This window comes from Plectropomus leopardus, chromosome 11 (assembly GCF_026936395.1).
Source record: "Plectropomus leopardus strain MGB_pleo_1.0 chromosome 11, ASM2693639v1, whole genome shotgun sequence".
NCBI lineage: Eukaryota > Metazoa > Chordata > Actinopteri > Perciformes > Serranidae > Plectropomus > Plectropomus leopardus.
This window is the reverse complement of record NC_142186.1, coordinates 25,382,853-25,406,600: the sequence shown is the minus strand read 5'-3', so window position 1 is coordinate 25,406,600 and position 23,748 is coordinate 25,382,853. Positions and strand designations below refer to the sequence as shown.

General features: G+C 40.5%; 1 protein-coding gene across 1 annotated transcript in view; it reads left to right on the top strand.

Annotated features, from left to right (window-relative positions):
• The first annotated feature begins 992 nt into the window (after positions 1-992).
• clcn1b (chloride channel, voltage-sensitive 1b) overlaps positions 993-23,748 on the top strand; it is a 38,837-nt gene continuing 16,081 nt past the window's right edge. The window contains exons 1-6 of the mRNA XM_042489314.2: positions 993-1,535; positions 17,484-17,700; positions 20,838-20,969; positions 21,091-21,219; positions 21,382-21,515; positions 23,037-23,114. Coding sequence (XP_042345248.1) covers positions 1,485-1,535; positions 17,484-17,700; positions 20,838-20,969; positions 21,091-21,219; positions 21,382-21,515; positions 23,037-23,114 — 741 coding nt within the window. The 5' untranslated portion in view covers positions 993-1,484. The remainder of the gene's footprint in view (positions 1,536-17,483; positions 17,701-20,837; positions 20,970-21,090; positions 21,220-21,381; positions 21,516-23,036; positions 23,115-23,748) is intronic.

Genomic DNA, 23,748 nt, shown 5'->3' with positions numbered 1-23,748 from the left:
ATACGAGTGCATGCATTTTTTCCTGTGCATATATGCATGCATATGTTTATGTCGACCTTGCGCCATGTGTGCGAGGCCTCTGCACGAATGTACACTCCTGTGCATGCTCCACTTTATTTGATCCTCCTTGTTGCTGTGTTTGTGTGTGTTGTCCCCGGCCTCTCCTCTCTGTTCTCAGGTATAGTATATCTGACTCTCCACTATTCCGCTGCGCTCAGGTCTCTCCATGCTGTGACTGGGACGTATGTATCTCTCGCACTGCCCGCCGCCCAGTGATAATGTTCTTAGTGTATCAGATAGAGGCCCAGCCAGCTGTCCACAGTCATTCTCCCTTGACACACACACATACACACACCGGCGGTCAGAGTAACACATTTCTCGCTGGCCTCCGGTGTAGCTGTGAGATTAGGCTGTTATGCGCTGGCGTGTGGGCCACAAAGCAGGGCGGGGTTAAGGGGGATCTGTGTGTGTCTGTGTGTCTTTGTGGTTGTCATAATGGCCGCCGGTCTCATCAGCCTGAGAGGAGGAACCGGAGGACGAGTTAGTTTAGATTAAGTTGTCTGAGTGGGATGTTGTCTCTGCGGGGGTGCTGAGCAGAGGCGGTCTACCCTGATGGCCTGTAGGCTTTTCAGCTTTTAGCGAATGATGTGCAGCACATATGCGCTTAGCTCCCTTCCTGTATTAGCTCCTCTACATATCTGATGGAGAGTTTAAGCTATAAAGAGACTTTACGAACTCTGCAGCATTTTTGGGGTGTGTTTTTACCGTGTGAAGGCGTATTGGGGTGACTTTTTTTTTCCCCAATGAGGATGGCAATTGCATGTGAATGTTATGGGGATTGCCTTGCATCATTGGCTGATTAGGTGTGAGCTGTCATAGGGGTGTCGTGTGCACCTTCCTGCTCACGTTGCAGGGGCAGCCCTATGGGGGGTGCCCTTCCAACCCCCACCAACCCCTGTCCAAACAAGAACAGTCCATCTGCACACACACACCTAACAGTCGGCTGGCAGGGAGTGTGCTGCTAAGGGCAACTAGTTGTGTGTGTGTGTGTGTGTGTGTGTGTGTGTGTGTGTGTGTGTGTTATTAGGTGTCTGCAGTTCTAATAAAGGAAAGCGCTGCGTCCTTCACTGCCTCATCAGATGGCTGTGCTCTGCTGTGTCCGTGTGTCTGTCAGGGGTGCAGTGGAGCTGGATGGCTCGCAGCCTCTGGATGATCTGGAGAAAAGCACATTCGGGAAGGAAGTCATCTGCCTTTTTCGACTTTATTAATGCAACAAGTGTGTTTGGGAATGAGTTTATAGCAGAGTTAGACAATTAAGAAGATGTTTGTGTGTTTATTTGACCTGGTGTAAAGAGTGTGTTTGTGTATATATCTATATAAGAGAAATAGTGTGTGTGTGTGTGTGGTGTGTATGGTGTTGCCCACGCCACTGGAAATGCTGGGGTGTCCAGCGAAGTTATTTTTGGATCAGTGACAGCGTGTCAATGGCTGCAGATGCGTCGCAAAGGAAGGCTCTGAGATACCAACAGACCCTGGTAGGTCTTTCCCAAATCTTCCTCTAACTGCCTGCTTGTCTGCTGTCTTTAAAATGTCTTTTCCTTTCCTCTCATTTCACGCCCCTTCACCTGCTTCTCCCACATCTCTCCATCTACCCACCTGTCATTTTGTCATTTCAACTCCCTTTACAGTTCATCACTTTCCCCATTTATTTCACCCCTACCTTTCAATTCTTCCACATCGACCTCTTGCTCATTTGTTTTCCTCCGCGTGCTGCTTCCATTCTCGTCCACCAGCAGTGCTCTCTATTGTCGTTCATGCTGCTTTACCACATTGCATAAACTTCTCCCAATGCCCTTCTCTTGAATCAATACTCCTCATCCCAGCCATTTTCCTCCTCTCCCTCCTCCTACACTCTCTTTACTTCTTGAGGAAGATTTCTGCAACTTAATGTCAAGTTTATTTGTGCAGCCCTCAAACACATTCACAGTCTCCGCTGGCTTCACACCGCCCACGCTACGAAACACTGAGTGAAGGCGATAAATGGAAAGTCATCCCTGCAAAAATCAAGGATTTTATTATTTATTTGGATTTCAGTCTCTTACTTGATCTCTTACATTTGACTGTTACTGTTTTTTCTGTCATTATGTCCTGAAGAGCATTTCGTCTTTGCGACCTCGCATATCTTCTTGTATCTGTTCGCCTCTTCAAGCTGCAGCCTTGTAAAGTCATCGCTGTTTTCATGTGATGGTGGATATAAATACCTATTTTCGGGAAACCTGAGCAGACAGGTTAGATGTACGTGTTGAGATGAAGTCATGAAGTCATGACGTCCACTGGTTCATCTGTTTAAATGCTCATCCAGAATGATCATGGTCATTCCTCCCAGGAGCATCGTGTCTGCCATTGACTCATGTCCAGTCCCACCTGCCCTGTGAACATAAATGACTCACAGCGTTTGATTGTCTTTTAGGCCCCCGCGCCGGCGATAACCATGGCCGGACGCATTATGTTTTTGGGTTGTCTGTCTGTATGTCCCTCTGTCCCATTCTTGTGAAGGTGATGTCTGATGCCAAAATTTGGCACAAACATTCACATAAACTTAAGGATGAACTGATTCGATTTTTGTGGTCGCAAGTCAATGTGACCTTGCATCCATCTCATTCTTGTGAATGTGATATCTTAGGAAGCCCTTGAGGCATTTTTTAAAATTTGGCACAAATGGTCACTTTGGCTCAATGATGAACTGATTTGATTTTGGAGGTCAAAGGTCAAGGTCACTGTGACCTTGTCCATCTTATTCTCATGAAAGTGATATCTCAGGAGCAGCTTGAGGCAATTTCCTCAAATTTGGCATAACATCCATTTGAATTTAAGGAAGAACTGATTAGATTGTAGCCTGTTTTACACTGCCTGTTTAAGACTCATGTCGTCATGACACCTCACCGTTCTCTGCTTAACATCCAATTGCAGAAAAGGGGACAGAGCTGTCTTGCCGCCGAGCCGGTTCAAGTGGTAGTAACAGCCCCAAAATGAGGTCTGTGTAAAATGTAAAGCTGGAAAAACGTGACCATTGGTGGGGAGGTGTGATGTTTTGATTATGTATTATGTTGGTGACTACATCGTGAGAGATTTATAAAGCATCTCTTAGCAAGTATTTGGTGTCCACAAATTGGGAAAACGATGAGATTCAGAAGTCCCTTACCCGCCAAGCAGAGGACGAGAGCCGCCGCCATATAACAGGACATGTAAATGATTGTTATTGCCATATTAGTTATTTTTTAGAATGTGCTTCTAAAGCTTATATTATGTGTTATGCCCTTCACACCTCTTTTGATTGTGTGATGCCGGGATACAGTGTATAATCACACACAGAAGCAAAATAATGCTGCTGTTGTTTGGTTCTGTGTAAAAATGCATAAAGAAGGAACTTTGTAGCGGCTCTATAGTTAGATCTAGTAGTCAAAAGTCACTGTGATCTCAAAAAACATGTTTTTGGCCATAACTCAAGAACATATGCTAGTTATGAAAAAAATTCACATCAATGTCTAAAAGGATAAAATGATGAAAAATTATTTCATATCCAAAGAGTCAGAGGTCAGCTTCACTGTGACATCACAATGCTCTGCATTAACACTTTTCTGGCCATTAATCAACGTCATAACTCAGGAACAGAAGGTTGCACCTGTGTTAGGTGTCCAGCCTGAAACTGTGGTGATCGTACAGATCTTCTGTGCTGTCGATTAGACGATGTGTGTGAAGCATCCACATTTTGGAATTTGTAGCTTGATTGCATCAACATGCATATTTTAAGCACTGTTAACTGTCATTGCTACAAATGAGTCTGGACAGACTTGGATGTTAAGTGTACCTTGAGTCAATCGAGGAGCCATACAACTACAAAATTCTACTTTGAGTCTATGAATCGATTTGAAGCATCGTATTAACCCGCACTGTTTTTAAAGGTCATTTTCTGCAGAGTTGAATGTGAGTTATAAGCGTGCGGATGACAGATACATGAGCAACTGAGGTTAGAGCAGCTGGGGTGTGTTTGTGTTAGTGCAGCCTGACAAAGTGAGGAGGAACAGTGACAGCATCAGTGTTGTTCCTCTACTCCTTCTCCTCTTCTCCCCCTCTCCTCTGAGACGGTGGACGATTGCCCAGAGCAAATCTCAAACTAATTCCTGGTCCTTGTGGAGCCTCTCGAAGGCCCACGGGTCAGATATAAATAAGAAATCTCAATTAATCACAGTATTTACAAGCTTAATATTGCTCTGAGAAGGCTCACATCTCTCAGGTGTGAAAACTGTGATCGTACATGTGTGTGTGTGTGGGCGGGGGTGTGTGTGAGAGAAGAAATTAGAGCCTTTAAGGATTGGAGGAGTTTATGTGTAGAGCTGTTAATAAAGCATCGTAATATGATTTATTTATTGATCAGCGGCAGGATATGGCTGAGGGTTATTTTCAGTCTGATGGTTTAGCTGGCTAAATCTTCACAGATGCACACTGATGCTGCGAGGTTAAGAGAGACGTCTGTGTATTAGGGGTTGAGGTTTTAACTGGCTGACATTAGGCTAATACGTTGAGTTGTTTTTTTAGGGTTAGGTTTTAAACAACTTTGTTTCATCTTATAGTAAGGACCTGATTAACATTACTCCTTTAGGGTTTAGCTTTTGTTGTTTATATACGTTACATGATTGCAAAATTACATGCAATTGTTTAAATGAAGAAATGAGTGGGGGAAAAAATGAACTAAAATTTGAGTGAGAGATAGCACTTTACTTTGCAGCCCTATAATTTCCTAATAATTTTCTAGAAAAGAAATGATCTAATATCTTACTAATTATAGGGAAAGAGAAATCGTTGGTTATTAATTTTCTTATTGTATACTTCATTTTCGATGTGTAGAATTGTTTTTTAATCTGTCTGACCTGTGCACTGACTAAAAGGTTACATCGGTAATAATTGTATTCACTTTATTTGCAGTGTACCAATTTAACACTGCCTCTATTTTCCCTTTAGTTAGTACAAATTAAAGTAGAAATGGACGTTTTTTGCTTTAACATTAAGTAAATGTTGATGCACAATGTAATGCTTTAGATCCACGACACCAGGTGCTTTCAGATTATTTATCCATAAGCCTCACTTTCACTATGCAGTTCTGTCTGCCAGCCAGTAAGATATATATATATATATATTTTGAACTTCGTAGATACTGTAAAAAAATTATAAGGAAATTTCAGCCCTGCAAAATTACAGAAACCCACTTAAGATGTGAGAGCAGTTTTCGCCAAGATTTTTAGACATCTTTTGACCTGCAAATCACTCAGTTATTGCTTGCTGGGTTTGTAAAGTTGTGTTAATAACTTCCAAGTCACACAGCTGTCGTTGACCCTTGACCTTAACAAAGAGGAAGCACCCTCTGTTGACTTGTGTCACACTGACAGACACACTCCAGCAGGGTGGTGAGAACAGATAGCTTAGCTTAGTGTCTGAGTGTGTGTGTGTGTGTGTGTGTGTGTGTGTGTGTGTGTGTGTGTGTGTGTGTGTGTGTGTGTGTGTGTTGAGAGAGAGAGAGACTGTATGTTGCTTTGATACAGCTGGTTGTGTGTTACATTTTATTTGATGGATGTGGTTTAAAAGTGAGGTTGTGTGAGGAGACGAATCTGTGAGAATGTCAACAGCAGTGAAATAGATCTCATAAGTATCAAATGTTACAGGCTACTGAAACGGATAATGTTCACCTGCCAAATTTCCTCGCAGACTGGAATGACTGGGATGTAGACGATTAAGCCATTAAATTTCATACGATATGGCAGTCACTTGATGTGTCTTTCCGATTACAGAGGTGGCTATAATGTGATAATTAAACCGTCAGTAGTTACATCCGTAGTTACAAGACGAAACGCCATGTAAACGTTGAGAAATGGTGTCAATAAGGTGTCATTGTTTTTGTGTAAAGGCTAAAGCCCCCGATCTGTCTGTACAACAGGCCTCCTGGGAAAGATGGGTAGAGGGAGAGAGACAAACAAGCGTGAGAGGTGTGGAGAAGTGTGTCAGTGAACATTGGGTCACACTGCTGCTAAATTTATCCACGAGTAAGGTTTCACCTCAAGGGTGGGGGTTGGATGGATGGGGACAAGGGGTGGTGAGAGGGAAAGTTTCAGGGGGAAGAGTGAGTGAGAAAGGTGAAAGGCTGTGCACAAGAGTTCAGGCGAAGGTCAGACAGGAAGTAAAGTACAAGAAAATCTGTGGAATTCAAGGACGGAAAAGTTTTTTATGTATGTTTGTGCCTTCTAATGTTATCACGATAGCAGAATTTTAAACATTGATACAATAGCAGTATAAGAAAAAAATATTCAATGCGATTCCACGGCAAAAAAGACACACAAAGTAGGATTTTTTTAAATTGTTATTAAAACATACACAGTGCTTGCACTGAGTTAATTAAGTTAATTTGAAAATTTGAATTATTATTATTATTATTTTTTTTTTGGCTTTATAATTAACATAGATCACATAATTTTAAAAATGGTATAAAAATAGTACCTGACAAAGTTGTGCAATTGGTAAAACAAAAAATCACTATCCCCAATATAAACCAAGGTTTCATTTCCCAGAAGCACCTCAAAGTTAAGGTGATATTAAGACATACATATATAACTGGACAAAGGTTATTTTCCCCTTAATAACTTTTTAGAAATGTGACCCATGATACAAAAAAATGCAATAAGTTAGCTGTAGTGTCTCAAGTGCCTGTTTACACCTGGTATGAACATTCATCTTGGGTGATCCGATCACAAATGGAAAGTGTTAAATACAAGTGTAAACAAACACCAACACGAATTGTAGAACAGTGATGTGTCCCAGCTGCTTACTTTCGTTCAGATTACTGAAACCCGTGTTAATACCAGGTCTAAACATGCTCAAAATGGCCTAAATGTATTTTTCTGGCTTTAAAATCAATTTCTTGTCAACAAATTGAACTTTGTTTACAAAAACTTAAATTGAAAAGGTCATTAAGTTTTTAGTTCAGTTTATACATACTTCTTCAATGTCTGTATGTTGCAATGAAATTTAGATTGTAATTGCAAGATCCAACAAAAATAATCCCCATAAACATAACACAAAAATTATATAACGTTAGAGGAGGTGGTCTAATGGGTTTATTAAGGGGGTAAGTGCAGTTTACAGTGTTGTGGCTGACTCGGTAATAAGCTGTATTTATTAAGGCCAGAGTGTATGGCTGAAGAAATGCAGCAGTGAGAGGCAGAGGTCAGCTGACTACATTCAGCGTTCCTGCTGATCCTTAAAAAGTCTTAAAATGCATTAAATTCATAAATTTCTAAATTAGACCTTAATTTGTAAGTGGGAGTGCTGAGATTTTTTTCTCCGGATGTTGCATTATAAAATTTCTAAATAATTGGTCATTTTTATTAATTTATTTTATAAATAATCCCCCGCCTTTAACTCCACACAAACAGGATAGAGTAGGATAGAGGAACCTGCATACATTTTTCATGTCATAACAGGAAAAGGCATAGGTGTAATTAACATTAATGGCTGGATTCCATTTTGCTGTGCAGGTTTCAGGGCCGTGGTGCTGTGCATGTTGGCCTTGCTTACTGGGACACTTAGATAAAACAGATTGATCCTTAATGTTATAAGTAGGCTGTAAGAGTGAGAGAAGTTTTAAAACTGGATTAAATTAAATCAGTTTTGAAACATTTCTCAGGTCTGTTCCACTTACTTTTAGGAAACTGAAAGCTGCTTCCATCCATCTTCTACCAAGTCATTAATGAGTGGATGGAGTGTTTTTCAAACATTTATCAGGTAAAAGAGAGGAAAATCAGACATATTTACCCTCAGTTTCCCTTCATAGTGTTGAAATTGAAAAAAAATGTGTTATTTTCCAGCTGACAGCAGCACACCACATCCAGGGCCAGTGGTAGTTGCAGGTGATAAAGTATCACCAGCACATGCAAAGTTAAATAAAACACTACAGTCTACTAAACTCGTTGAACCCTGCTTTTTTTTGGCCAGATAAATGCAAACAGCTATCTGCTGAGACAGAACACCAGCAGCACTCTGGTCCCCAAAGACCCAGAAACCGCGTGAGAACTACTGGGTCACAACAGAACAGACAGTGACCCATTTTATGTCCCGCAGTTGGAGAACGGCTTAACTAAACAAAGCATAAGAATAGAGCCCTATTGATGTGATAGCGTGCCGATATTACCAGCTAATACTGGCTCTCCAAAATAAATTAGTAAATCAGTAATGTGTTTTTGGACCTTTTTTTAGCACAGGACTTGAATATTTTTTGTTTTCTTCAGATTATATACTACTACTACTAATAATAATAAACTTTACTTATAGAGCAATTTTCATACAAGGGATGCAGCACAAAGTGCTTCACAATAGAAATGCAACACAAAAGCAAAAGGACAACAAGATTAGATAATCAAAAGACAGTCGATAATAAACAAAATATAAAAGCGTAGGTACAAAGTACAAAGACCAGTAAGAATAGTTAAAATTAGACAACTTATATAAAATAATAATAATTAGAAGATTTACATTAAATAAAAAAACAGACTAAATAAATTGGTTTTCCACTGTTTTAAAATATTCACTGAGCCTGCTTCTTTTATAGCTTTGGAAAGGGTATTCCATAATTTTGAAGCAATGTTAACAAAAGCTGCGCTGCCTATTTATTTGTGCGTATAATTGTGTGTATTTAAACACCCAGCAGCAGAAGATCTGAGAACTCATGAAGGATTATAGAATGAGAGAGAGTATGCAATGTAGGCCAATCCCAAACCATTAAGAGCTCCAAAAACAAGTAAAAGAACCTTAAGATCTATTCAATAAGATATTGGGAGCCAGTGTAGTGTAGCTAAAAACGGGGGTAATATGCGCTCCCTTCCTTGTTTTGGTTAAAAGCACAATCCTGGATAAGGCCAGGATGGAGGGCCAGTAAAAAGAGCATTGCAATAAGGTAGAAGGTAGAAGTTGATGTATTAGTCATTTTTTAAATAAAGTTTAAGCAGCTACTATGAAGATTCCATCCGGTTTCTTCATCTTGTTGCTGCTGGTGGCATCATTCAGTTCCTGCAGTGCATTTTTTGAATTTGCATCAGAGTCTTGTGATGGCTCCCAACAAGGTCCATCTATCCAGTGCAACAGCTTGACCGGGATGTTCGGGGTTAACCGTGTTTCTGTGAAGACGTGTACAGAGCAGTCTATGATCTCCCGTTGCTAAGCAAGTCTCAGTCACATCTCATCCACTTTATTGTCTCGCGACTGGACATTAGCCAGAAGAAGGCTTGGTAGAGGAGCAGCTCTCGGTCCAAGTTGGGTCAGCCTCGCCCTGATGCCAGCTCTCCTCCCTCTCTTCGTTCGGCACTGTCAGTTTTGTCTCTCCCCTCTGGTCTGACTGGCCGCTCTGCGTTTGCTGTTGTTTGAGATCCTCTCATGGTCGGCTGCATTCAGTCCAAACTCCACACAACTTTTTCCTTTTTTCTGGCCTTCCTGAAGCATGACTTTTCTACAACTGTGAGGCACCTATGCCTCTCTATTGTAGAAAAGTCATGCTTCAGGAGAATGGACCATGGAGTCAAAAAAATAGCAAAATACAGCCAAAAAGTAGCAAGAATTTGAGGAGCTACAGGCTGCTGCATCTACATGTGCTGCCATCACTTTAGCAATAATATAATTTGATTGAAATAAAATCATAAATAAGTTCAAAGTTCATTGTTTATATTTCACTGCCATTTTTTATAGTAAATCTGATTGTTTTACTTTGCCTCAGAACATATTTTTGCCATAACTTTATCTCTTCGAAATTTCATCAATTACTGCCAGGCTTTAATAAAACATGTCATCTATGCTGAAGGCACTTAAAGTACATTTCAGTATTATCCAGCCTATCCTGCACAATGTTAATATGGTTATGGTCACTCCACTCAGTCAGCAGGTATTATTTTCATACCTTAAGCTTGTGTCCTGCCTGCCTGGTATTATTTATGATCCGGCTGCAGGACTCTGCTGGAATCTGCTGGATCGGCCGCCTGACTGAGAACCTACCCCTCTGAATTAAGAGCTGCTGACAATTTATTGTCAAGCCTCAAGTGTCTGTATTAACCTCTACTGCTTGATATGTGTGTGCGTGCTTGCGTGTGTGCCTGCGTGCATGCATGCGTGAGTGCGTGCGTGCTGCACTGGCCATACCTGTCAGTCACTGGGCTCTATACCGTATGGAGGCAGGTAGCAGGTACAGTCCGCGTCCGTCACATTGGCAAAGACAAGAAAGGACAGATGTAAGACAAAGATATCAAGAGAAGGAATTACAGTATATTAAAGACAGAAAAGAAAGTGAGCAGCAACCCGCTGCAGGAGGAACAGCTGAAAAGATGAGGGAGCGGATCAACACTTTTGAAACAGTTCTGAACATTGACCAATTTCTGGTAAGCTTTATTATTTTGTATATTGATGTGTTTTCCAGCTATAGTTTAAACTTTTTTTTAAAGGAGTGATTTATGTATGACTTAAATAAGAGGTTTTATAAGATAATTTAGTTTTGGCTCTTGTTTGATGTGTTTACTTTTTAAGATTTTTAAGATGGACAGGAAAGATGGGAGAAAGATGGGATAACATGCTGCAAAGATTGGAATTGAACCCGGGCCACTGCAAAGGACTCAACCTATATGGGGGGCACACTCTACCTGGTGAGCTCGAGGTCACCCCTAATGAGTCTACTTGTTCTGTTTTATGTTGAAATACATAGGAGAGGCAATATGTTAAGCTTATATCAATACTGTGTGTGAGAGGAGATATTTCTTTAGATTTGGGATATGGTACGATTATAATTGTTGTCTTTTCCTGGTTTTAAAGGTCCAGTGTTTAGGATTTAGGGGGCTATATTGGCAGAAAGGGAATATAATATAATAAGTATGTTTCCTTTAGTGTATACTCACATGAAAAGAACAGTTGTACTAAGATGTACCTCCATGTTTCTACAGTAGCACAGAACATACACATGACACACTGTCTCTAGATAGGGTTAATCATGTTTTCTTGTCAGCCACCATAGTTAGCTGCCCCTCTTTGATGAGCAGTGTCGTAAAAACAGATTCAACACTGGTCAGCAAACTTCCTGTTTATTTTATCTTGTGTGTGTGTGTCCTTTATCACTCTCTGTTCCTTCTCTTGACTTGCTGGGTGGATAGTTGATCTGTTGATCAGGTCAGAGCTGATCAGATTGATGGTTGCAGTTGCAGCAGAGGCGAGTGAAAGCAAACTTTTACGCCCTACAAAATGAATTAAGTTTCAGTTTTATTGCGTATGGTGTTGTGTTGCTCCGCCTGTGTTCAGAGTACGTTCTGCGCTCCGACAGTGTACTGCAATGCATAACCTAAAATATACATATGCATATATGTATACCAAAAGGGCTCCCAATGAATGATGCAGCTCCAAAAATAGAAAATCAATTTGTAATGGCTGATGTTTTGATGTGGTGGGCTGCCACAAACCTGTTACCAGACTTTTGTAACTATTCTGTTATCTACCTTATTATTATTATTTATCAAAAGTATCTCATTGTGTTAATATTTTGTGAAAGTAGCAATAGTCAACCTTTCAATATTGCCTGAATATCGATCTTAAGGTATTGAGTCAAAAGAATTGTGATATATCATCTTCTCTTAATTACCCACTTCCACATGTAAACCAGCTTTATGGAGGCTAGAAGGGCCTCCGCTGTTGTTGTTTTCCTGGATTACTTGGTGTAAAGTTCAACTGTGGCCTCATACATAACACATTTTACAGTTTGGTTTATTTTTCTCTTTTGGCCTCGCCGACATGCTGTAATTAGAACATGACAGCTTGAACAGTGTTTGGACGAGGCATGGCAATGTTATTGTGCTGGTTAATTAGTGTATGCATATGGAGACGTGAGTGTGTGTGTGTGTCTGTGTGTGTGTGGTTTTGGAGGGATGTGTGTGTGTGTGTGTGTGTGTGTGTGTGTGTGCGTGTGCGTGTGCGTGTGTGTGTGCGTGCATGTGTGTGTGTCGAGGGGGTAATCTCCTGATCTATCTGTCAGTGTGCGGGTCAGATTTTATCATTAACCTTGTGCTATGGGACAGGGCTATATTGTTGTAAGGCCTCGCCACACACACACACACACACACAAACCACACTCGAACATTAATTTAGCACACTCATAAGCACACACAAACACAAACTTAGCATGCTTAAGAACCCTCACAAACACACACAGACATTTATGAATATGCAGTGCTGACTCTCTCTCATGAGGAACGCAGGAATGTGCTATTATTTTTTTAATTAACTCTCAATGTCGCACTGCCCTTCAACCTCGGCATCTATTAGCAGCTCTCACTGAGACTGAAGCTCTGTCTCTCTCTCTCTCTCTCTCTCTGCAAGCTTGTCTCTGTTTTTGTTTACACTTGAAGTTCCCCCTGATTTTCTTATGTTTTACAGTAGTATCACCTTGTTAAATCCGGCTCATGAAGGGCAAATCCATGAATGTATTCAGTGCTCTTTACAGCTCCACAAGCATAATTAAACACAGGCTTTGTGTTCCTAACAAAGCCAAGGGAGGGATGATTTACATTTCTCCATTTTCTTCATCCCAGGAGACTTGCAATAAGAACAACATTAGAGCTTGAGTTCTTACAGTAGAGCACGAGAAACTAATAATGAGGGGTGAGAGTGTCAGAGCTGTACAGTAACGCCTGACTACTTTCATGTGTCCGTGGAGACAAAAAAGAGCAGAAAATAATAAGAGCCACGGGAGGAGGGAGAGGGAGTCTTGCTGAGAGTAAATTGGTGCGACTAGAGGAGGAGAGCAGAGGAGTAGGGAGAGGGTTATATGTACTCTGTTCTTGACTTGGAGTGGGAAGGTCATTCCACAGTTGGAGAGTCAAACAACGATGTTCAGCAGTGTGTGAAAGTGGTGGTTTCTGATGTCACTGGGTGAACAAGGTTACACAGTGACACAAAGATAAACACAAGGTTGAGAGATGGAGATGGCGAAGTCTGCTGACGTGAATGAATCGCAGCTTCCAATGTCTCTCTCACGCTGTCAGTTTTTTTTTCCTCTTTTTGTCTCCCTCTTTCAGATTTATTTTCTTTTTCACCATTCGGTGGACTTTTATTAATACATCAGGACTGCAGCTTAGTTAAATTGTTGCAAGGAGTTTTAAAAAGACTTCAAACAATCTAAAGAGAACCATAGGGCTGAGGGAACATAGGGTTGAGGCAAAGTTTAGGCCAAAAAAAAATAGGTTTAAGGAACCCTAGGGTTGTGGGAGCATAGGGCGAAAGGAAACTTAGGGTTGAGAGAACATAGGGATGACAGAACATGTGGTTTAGGGAACAGTGTTAAGGGAAGACATTTCTGAGGGAATATAGAGCTAAGGAAACATAGGGCCGGGGAAACATTAGTCAGGAAACTTGAGGTTGAGGACACTGGGAACACTGGGATGAGGGAACATGAATTTCAGGGAACAAAGAGTTGAGGGAATTTTGGGTGAAGGGAATATAGGTTTGAATGAACATTCGGCTGATTTGACATGGGGTTGAGGAAAGTTTAGCCTGAGGGAACATGTGGTTTAGGGAACACAGGTTTCAGGGAACTTAGGGTCATAGGAGTATAGAGCTAAAGGGAACATAGTGCTGAGGGAATAAAGAGTTGAGGGAACCAAGGGTTGTGGGAGCATAGGTTTGAGGTAACATAGAGCCAAGGGAACATAAGGTTGAGGGGACATAAGGTTCAAGAAGCATAGGATTGAGGGAACACAGGGCTGAGGGAGCGCCAGATTAAGTAAATATAAGGTCAAAGGGGAATAAATTTGAGGGAACATAGGGCCATTAAGTTGAGGGGGTGTAGGATTGAGGGAACATATGGTTCAGGGAAGATAAGGTTGAGGGATCACAGTGTTGAGGGAACATAAGGTTTAGAGTGCATAGTGCTGAAGGAACATAGGGTTTACAGAACATGTCTGAGACAACATAGTGTTGAGGGAACACAGAGCTGTGGGAACATAGACATGCCCCCAGTTTTAGGCTGCATTAACTGCTGCGAGCATAACACACCTGAATCTCAGACCAAACTGTCAGCACTCAGAGTTGCATTATGGGTAATGTAGGTGCCAGGTTTTTACCACAAATCAGAATAAAAACAACCAGTCTAACAAGGTTATATAAATACAATGCTAAACTGGTGGAGTTTTCTTTTACTGGGGCCTATTCATAAATGCCTTTTAAAATAGTAATCATGACCTCTGTACACAACTTATTTACCTAGTCATTATTTATTCACTTTCAAATAAATATTTATTCTAAAATGCAGCTGTACATGATCAAATTAGGTTCAAATAAAATGCTAAAAAAATGCTATTGTCTCACCAGATATATAAAAGTTTTGATTATTTGATGTTTATGCTGTAAAACTGTCAAGTTAGTAGAAAGCAAAATTTACACCCAGGGTAGGGTAAATTAATGTATAAGCTACTCCAAGACCAAACCAAAAAAACAGGAGATGCTGTTGTTAAACAGTTTTAAAAAAATAAAAAATAACGAGGAATAACAGTTTATTTGACAGTATTCGTGTGGTTGTGCTCTTTGTCTTGGCAGGATATGGCACTGAAAGTAAAATGTTAAATTAAAAAAATGTCTCCCTCTCTGTGAACAGGTTCCTCTTGTTACTGTCCCTGGTTTTGATGGCGCCTGGTGCCAGCGCCTGTTTGATGATGTTGATGGATTAGTGCTCTGGTGTTAATGAGTAGAGCAGCAGAGGTGGTGGAGGTGAGGTTGTGTGCAGAGTAGGACAGGAGACAGAACAGGAGCAGAGCTGCTACCACATCATGACAAAGACAACTGATGAGGAACAGGTAAACCCCTGACGACCAAAGACTTCATCTGGTCAAATGGTGGGGGGTGATTTTATTCTCCGCTGTCACTGATACGCTCCACTTCTGTCTTTTTCCTTTAATTACAACTGTACTTTAGCGGATCTGTCTGTATATTTTTAATTGACTTATCTTTTCCAGCTACAACTTTTGTGGTTTGCGCCTCTCACTTTACACCTGGATAGATGAATATTGTAAGAATACTGACAATAGTGTATAGGGTTTGCAGTATACTAGAAGCAAAGTGTTATTTTTCTATCAAATGTCATCACAAAGGAATCAAGCCAAATTCTTCAGCAGAATATTTGATGATCCAAAAAAAATTACTTTTATTCCTGTATAAATAATTTTTAGTTAATTCTAACTCCAAAACAGTTGAAACGTGCCGTCTGTCTTTATTTGAATTCATCTCACATTTGCTGAAAACAAGACAAGACATTAGCTGTATTCAACCCAGTTACCAGAATAACTGGCATTGTACCTTTCTGCAGACTACATATATGTAACATTTGTATGTTTTATATGTAGCAGATATGTTAAAACTTAAGGTTTTTATTTGAAATTTTATGCTGCTACAATGTTTTAGTAACGGGTGGTGAGGTTAGACACAAAAACTACTTGTTTACGCTGGGGAAAACATTAATACCCACTTTTTTCACCACAATCTCACGTAGGTTTAGGCACAAAGATCACGTTCAAATGTATCATATCTGTTGTTTGTAGAGATGTACAATGCAAACATTTTCTTATGGTGAATGGGCTGTCAATATTTGTTGCATTTTTTATCAAACACAAATCATTTAACTTCTCAGTCATGACTCATATGTAAATTATATGTGTAGGGTCTGCTGTATTTCAGCAGATGAGTTTCATGTGAGATTATCTTTAAGTTTATCAAATATTATAGATTTGTTTATTCATATACTTACCATGATAAAGTATTGAAAATCTTTACAGATTGGGTGGACAAAAGTCTTTCCCAGGACATCTTTTGCCAATCCAATTTGGTGTGAAATTCTGACAACAATGTTTATATTTTGTTGGTTTTAAGTTGTGTTGTTAAGTAACCAAAACCCTAAATCTTTCGAACGTCTTATGCAAATGTCAAGTTTATGTACGATGTAATTTAGTCCGAAGGTGTAGAGAACAAAACCCAACGTCTGCAAAACTTCCACAAAACATGAAATTCTAACCAACCTGATTTTCATTCAAACCAAAATTTAAAGTCTGTCTTACGTAAGAATTCAGTGTCTTTCTGATATCATATTGATATCCAGTGCCAGCCTGAAATTTACCCTGAAGTGACTTTAAATGTTTTCTTGCTGTGATCAAACTCTCCCACTTTTTTTTTATTGCCCTGAGTAGCAAACCCTGATAGTATGGCAGCCAACCGAGCTCAAACAAACAAATGATTTATGGAAGTAATATCCAACCAGGTCTTTGCATAATGCCAGATAATTAAAACTGAGAAAAATAGTTTGCGTTTCTTTGGTCTACTGTTATCTCAGGCTGTAAGCTGTTAGCTGTGCATTATTTCTCTGAATAACAGTTTGTAGTTTTCTGAGGTTTAAAATAACTTGCTTGACATCAAATGTTTTCAAGAGCCTTTTAACAGTGTAACTGCTGGCCACCTGCTATGTGCTGTAATAATTATAAACTTCTATATCAGTCACTTTGTCATGTGGTTGTAGTGACTCATGCATTATAGTGGACCAGTTGTATAAAAGACAAATTACAGAAACTTGTCTGTGTCATATTTTAATTATGAGACAGTTTTCACCTCAGATGAGATGGTGGATTGTTGTTGCACCTTTTATTTTATTATTGTGGGCAGCCTTTGCTCTGGTGCTGTGGTCCTGGGCCTCTTGGTTGGATGTGTCAGCTCTCCTTTCCTGTGTGAACATGAGACAGTAATGTGTGGCAGCCGGCCCTTCTCAGGATTTAGCTTCTTGCTTTTCTGTGTGGTGGGATGCATGTGATCTGCAGGTTTCAGTTGCAAACCGTAGCTGCACCTGGATCTGCAGTATTTTACAGCTCCTATGGTTTTAATGAGTGAGTTGCAAACTGATCACACCGGATTAGAAGGTGTCGTGTTTTCTGAGCATGTGTGTGTGTCGTGTGTGTGTATTTGTAGGTGTAAAGCACACACAAAGTCGGAAGGGGAAGATGTGGAATGTCCTCTCTTCTAGGGTCTCTTCCTCGGGCTCCTCTCCAGCCCTCCTCCTCTCCGGGAGGGGTTTTTCCGATCTCTATGCCCGTTTTGTCTATTTCTGTCTGCCAGGGTATTCAGGTTGGTGTGTATCCCTTACACACACGCCGCACATTCCCCGTCTCTTTCTCGTTATCTCAAGACTCTTCGCACTGGATCTAGTTTTATCCTTCTCCCAAGTCTCAGTTGTCAGAGGTATTTCTCTTCCTCTTCACTCTTCCTCCCCCTTCTCCACCTCCTCTCTTCTATCTTGTTTTCTTTCCCTGTAAACTTGAACAAACACATGATTTCTTGGTGTTTTTGTGACATTTTGATTGTCAGTGTTGTCCCCTTGGTTTCAGTTGTACGGTGAGTACAGGGAGCAGCTGGGAAACTTTGCCCGACGGGAGGCTGCCCGTTTGCTGACAGAGAGACAATGGAAGAGACAGGCAGGGGACAACAGCACCGGCCGCAAAGGGCATGGCCGGCGACATCATCTCCATCACCCTGCGTCTCTGGACTCGCATCACAACCACGCCTCCTCCACCAAGAAGCCTCGTCCCTACTCCAAATGCCAAGGTGACCAGCAGGAACAAGTTATTCTGTTCAAGCACACACATTCAAACACTTTACAAAAGCTTTTTTTATAAAGATGCAAACTGCAGTGATAGTTTCATGGTCATGCTTAAGGGGTTGTCATGACACCTGATTTGGTAACCAGGAAACGGAGAAAGAAATCAACAAAATAGTACTGAATACAGTTTTGAAGTACGGGCACTTCACCTCAGTTTTTCTTTTTTGTGAAACTTTTATCACACTGCGTTCTGGAGAGAGCAGCGTCTATCTGACGTCTCAGTTACTGGTTACTTTGCACATTATGATTTTACATGCAACACGATGAGCTCATAAAATATGATGCACTGCTGTAGTTTAATTAGGTTACCGCACACAACATGAGGCAGTTAGATTTAGTCGGGATTTTAGACATACTAAGGTCAAAGTCTAGTTACCTCTCTGCAGAGGTCATGAGTGCCTTAAAGGGACAGTTCACCCCCCACATTAAAAATACATATTTTTCCTCTTACCATATTGTTTTAGTGTGAGTTGCAGAGTGTTTGAGATATCAGCTGTAGAGTTGTCTGCCTTCTTTCCAAAATAATGGAACTGGACTGCACTGAGCTTTTGGTACTCAAAGCACAAAAAAACAACCAAAAACTCAACAATGTCTTTTTCCAGAAATTATGGCCTAGTAACTCAAGATAATCCACTGACCTTGTTGTGAGCAGTTTCATGTAGGAGCTATTTTCTTTCTACCAAACTACACCCACCAGTTGTATCACCGCACAGAGGGAAGCATGCATCTGCACAACTAAACCAACAGCAGGACGGCATGAACGTTTACATCTCGCGCTGCAGAGCACGAGCCTGTTGTCCAGGAGTAGATGTATGCATCCTTCTGTGCAGTGATACAGTTTACATTTTGTCCCTTTAATGTACCCCCACCCGTACCTAAAAAAAAGTGTCTAAAATGTGTTATTTAGTTGTTTTTGTTTCATATTTTATTCATCATTCAACTGTTCTGTTATATTTTTTGCAAGTTTTATTCCCCAATGCTGTTTCAAAGCTTTCTCCATCCTGTGGGAATACAGTTGCTCTGAAAAACATACTGAATGTTTAATACATATCTATTATTTATGTCTGTCAATATATTGAGTCTAAAACACACTGGAGTCTAAATATGAAGTGCCCACAAACAAAACAAAAAAATGGAGTACATGACCTCAGTCAGTGTTGGAACGTATGTTATGAAGTATACCCTGCCCTGTTATAAATTTAACTACCCACCAATTACATGAAATGGTTAAAATGAGCTCCAGCTTAACCAAATCCAATTGTTGCTTATAATACATCAGTGATGATAATCATTTATTATAATAACATAGCACTCATATTTAGAAATTTACTGTGTTGTGGACTTTTACTTTTGATACTTACATTCATTTTCCTTATAACCTTTTCATATTTTCACTTGAGCAAGATTTTCTAAACATACTTTTACTTTTAATTGAGTGTTTTCAAAGTGTTATATTGCTTGTTTCACTAATCTTTCTCCACCACTGACCTCAGTGTTATTATAGCCTTGCCAGGACTACCAACGATAAAATATTGTTTAGTTCATTATCTACATCAATGCATCAATAAGTTAGCAATCTGAAATATGGATAACTTTCAAAATAAGAACTTACTATTGCGTATAATCGAATACAAACCTGTCACAATTACTACATAATTGCGCATACAGTATTCAGTACATTGTTTCGGGACTGCTGACGCTGTGTCAGTTAGAGGTTGATATTTTTGTCACATGCCTCATGAACACATTTTGAGTTACTGGTACTTTGTTTGAGGATGGACTGCACTACATTTTGCAGGGATACATAAAGGGGCTCTGCTCTTATTTTACAAAATCAATTTACTGTTCACAGGGAGTAAAAAGCCTGTGCAGGTGTTAGGTAATGTCTGTGGGAGCTCTGTCAAGTGTGAGAAAATGACTCAACTGATATCACTTAGGTAATTTTGCCATCTGCAGAGGAACATATTCAGAATCAAAATATTGTGCTTCTAGACCACAACACATAGCCTGTATCATAAACATGATGGGGGAAGTTTGAAAGTCACAGGCAAGCAAGTCTAAAAAAAGATTAAATTAAGTTGGTTTATGGGAAGTGTGGGATCTATTTAATTTTAGCTCAACCCATACAATGAGGGAGATATTGCTTTTACCTCAGTAAATGATATAAACACTTTATTCTCTCCACTACCAGCAGCTGTTAAGGAAGCATCAACATCTTTTTGTCAAGTAAAAGCACAAATACAACACAGTAAAAATACTTTTCTACGTGCATTAAAAGTGTTACTTAAGTAAAAGCATATGTTTAATTAGAAAACAGTGTAATTAAAATATGAAAACTAATGGTACTAAATGAAGAAAAATGTCCCCTGTGACTGTTAAACTGTTGTATCATTAGATTATTATTCCCACACGTGAACTAACGTGTGCAGCTGGACTGATGTTCCACAACAAACCACAGAGAAGCCCAGATTACAACACACACACACACACACACACACACACACACACACACACACACACACACACACACACACACACACACACATAAGCACAGAGCATCCTGAGCATTCTTTGCTCAGGATGCTATCAGTCCATGACATCTTAATGAAGCAAATTCTGGTTTGCTGCTATTTAATGCTCTGAATGTCGCAAACAGAACTTTTGATTTGTAAAGTAACTAAAAGCTTTCAGGTAAGTGGAATCAAGAGTGTAATATTTTGCTCTGAAATATAGTGGAGTAGACTATAAAGTGGCATAAGAACAAAAGACTCAAGTAAAGTGTATGTACATATTTACATCACAGCATTGACTACCAGTGAACAAACCAGTGATTTTCTGTTTTGAACTCCAATGTATGTTTCTTGGTAGAAAACTTTGTCCAGAGGATGCACACACATCAATTTGAAAATGTCAAAGAAACACAGATCAGTGCTGACATTACGTGGGCTGTTATGATGAGCATCATCACTGTACCCGTGATCACACTGAATGATTCCCAGTGTTACAATTATTAATTCTCAGTAATCAAATCAAATGATGAACGGATTGGAGGTGAATCATTTATTTGATCTCTTTGTCCCAGATTGTTTTGCTCGTGTGCGGCGGTACATAGTGACCAAGTTGGGGGAGGACTGGATATTTCTGGTTCTGCTCGGGCTGACTATGGCTCTGGTCAGCTGGTGTATGGATTACGCCAGCGCCAAGAGCCTGCAAGGTACTGCATGTCATATTGATTATTGCTGACAGAAACACAGGATATTGTCCATAATTATTCCATTTATATGCACTTTTCTGTCCTCTTCTCTTTTTATTGCTGTTGTTTTTCTGTCTTTCAGCCTATAAATGGATGCATGGGGAGCTTAAAGGCAATGTAGCACTCCAGTACCTCGCGTGGGTTAGCTATCCCATGATCCTCGTCATGTTTGCCTCGCTTTTTTGTCACCTGGTTTCCCCACAGGCCATCGGTAAGCTCTCCATCACCTGTCAGCCTCTCTTATCTTTTCTCAGCACCTGTTTTTTTTGTCTGGTTTCCTGTTGTAGGATTGTGGCATTATAACCACTCTTTCTTTATGTTCTGCACCCTACATCCTTCAGAATCCACCTTTCTTTCTTTGTTTCTTTTGCAGGTTCTGGTATTCCTGAGCTAAAAACCATCCTGCGAGGTGTAGTGCTGAAGGAGTATCTGACTCTCAAAGCCTTCATAGCTAAAGTCGTCGGACTGACTGCGGGCCTTGGCAGTGGGATGCCAGTGGGCAAAGAGGTAAACACCCCCCCCCTCTATCTAACTCAATCGCCATGAGAAATGTTGCCATTGTATTCTTCTGTAAGCCATGGATACATTACGTTTGTATGTTATCATGTCACAGATACATTGAAACTTTACTCTTGTTTTCCATTTAAATAGCGATTTGGCTAAAGTGTGGTTTGGTTTAGGCACAAATACACTTTTAAATGGCGAGGAAAAGATCATGATTGGGCATAAAATACCCACTTTTGGGGGCACTATACTGGCTGCAAACACAGTAATTTCCGTTAAAAACCACCACTTTTTTGGCACTATCTCAGCTGGAAGTAAAGTATTATAAAACAACAGCTTCACGTGACACAGTGTTGGCAAGAAACAGCCATGTTGCAGTAAAAAAAAAAAACACTGTGACACTACCGCCGCAGAAATGCAGTGTGATCACGGGTGCAGTGATGATGCTCATCATAACAGCACGTCACCACCAAATGATCTGAATCATTTGTGTTTCTTTGACATTTACAAATTGATGTGCACGCATCCTTTGGAAAAAAATTCTCTCCAAAGAAATATACATACATAAGAGTTCAAAACAGAAAAATCCCAGGTTTGTTAGCTGGTAGTCAATGGTGAAATGTGAATAAGTAAATGTACCTAACTTAAGTACAGATATCAAATATTTGTACCTTACTTTAGTCTTTTGTTTTCATGCCATTTTTCTTTGTAAAAAAAAAAAAACAAAACAAAAAAAACCCAGCAATGTCCCGGTAAAAAAAGAAACACTTTTCATGTCACTAATCTGGCAGGAAATGCAGGGATGTGGGAACTATTTTCTTTCTACAGCCAGTAGTGCCACTTTTCATGGCACTATTGGCAGTGGAATCAAATTATGTCTCTATGAAAAACAACTGCTTTTTGTGGCACTAACCAGGCTGGAAACTAAGCAATGTCACAGAAAAAACAGCTGCTTTTCGTGGCACCATGCTGCCAGGAAACGACGCGAGGTCTTTTCGTAGCAATATCCCCACTGGAAACACACAGAGGTCTCAATGAAAAAAAAAAAAAACAACACTTTTCCAGGGACTGTGCCAACTGGAAGCACAATAATATCTTGGAGTTTGCAGAAACGCACAATGGCGACTGGGCTGTTTCATCTCTTTACCGTCTGTTTTTCTTTTTATTTATTACCTTCCATTGATCCAGCATCACTGTCATCATCCCACTTCCTCTCTTATTCTCTTTCTCCATCACTCTATCTGCTCTTTCTCCAAGCTCGGAGGATAATAAATCATCTTCTGTCATGTTTTTCTTCACTACCTCCTCTCACGGGATTGAAGCAAATTATTCCTCAGTGAAGGAGTACATTCATTTTCCCCGTTACAGTAGCAGGGCAACTGTCACATCCAGCAATTATACAATGATTTATCTGTTGTGATACAACATGTCCCAGTTTAGACTGCCTGTTCTACAGACAATAGTCAGTGTCTGTGTAAATAACATTACATGTCGCTCATCTGTGTCATTTCATGTCACCTCCAGGGTCCGTTTGTCCACATCGCCAGTATCTGTGCCGCAGTGCTGAGTCGATTCATGTCCATATTCTCTGGAGTCTATGAGGTAAGCTGAGGCCCTGACCAAAACAGACTACATCACCCATCATCCTCATCTCCTCGCTGACCACATTTAATGTGTGAGGAATGCAGCTTTTCCATGATAACTTGATGTTGTCTGTGGTATAATTACAGGGTTCCCACAACCCCTTAAAAACCTTTATTTCCTTATTTGAGAGAAGAGTGTGAATACACCTACTGGTGCTACTTGGACACGTCATCAGTGAAGTACCCGGGGTCATAGGGTGTTTCAGATCTTTAATCTTCATACACTCTCGCCTGGGCGACCCAGCCGGGGATGATCAGTCCCTGGCTTGTGTCCAAGTGGCGTGATGTTCCACGGATCTCCCCTACGGATCCACAGCCACCGCGAGGCCCTCTCTGCGGCCTCTAGGATGTTTCTGATGGCTCTCCTCAAACGCAGTCCTTTCACTCCAAGGAGTTTGAAGGTTCGCAGAAGTGAATGGCCAGCGAAGCCTCGGCACCCGACCTCGACTGGCTCACAGCGGGCTTTCCTCTGTGCTGAGCTCTGCGTACTTGGCCCTCCTTTGGCTTATGGGCCTCTTCAATCTGGTCTTCCCAGGGGACAGTCAGTTCCAGGATAACCACTTGTTTGGTAGACTCCGATGTTAGTACCACGT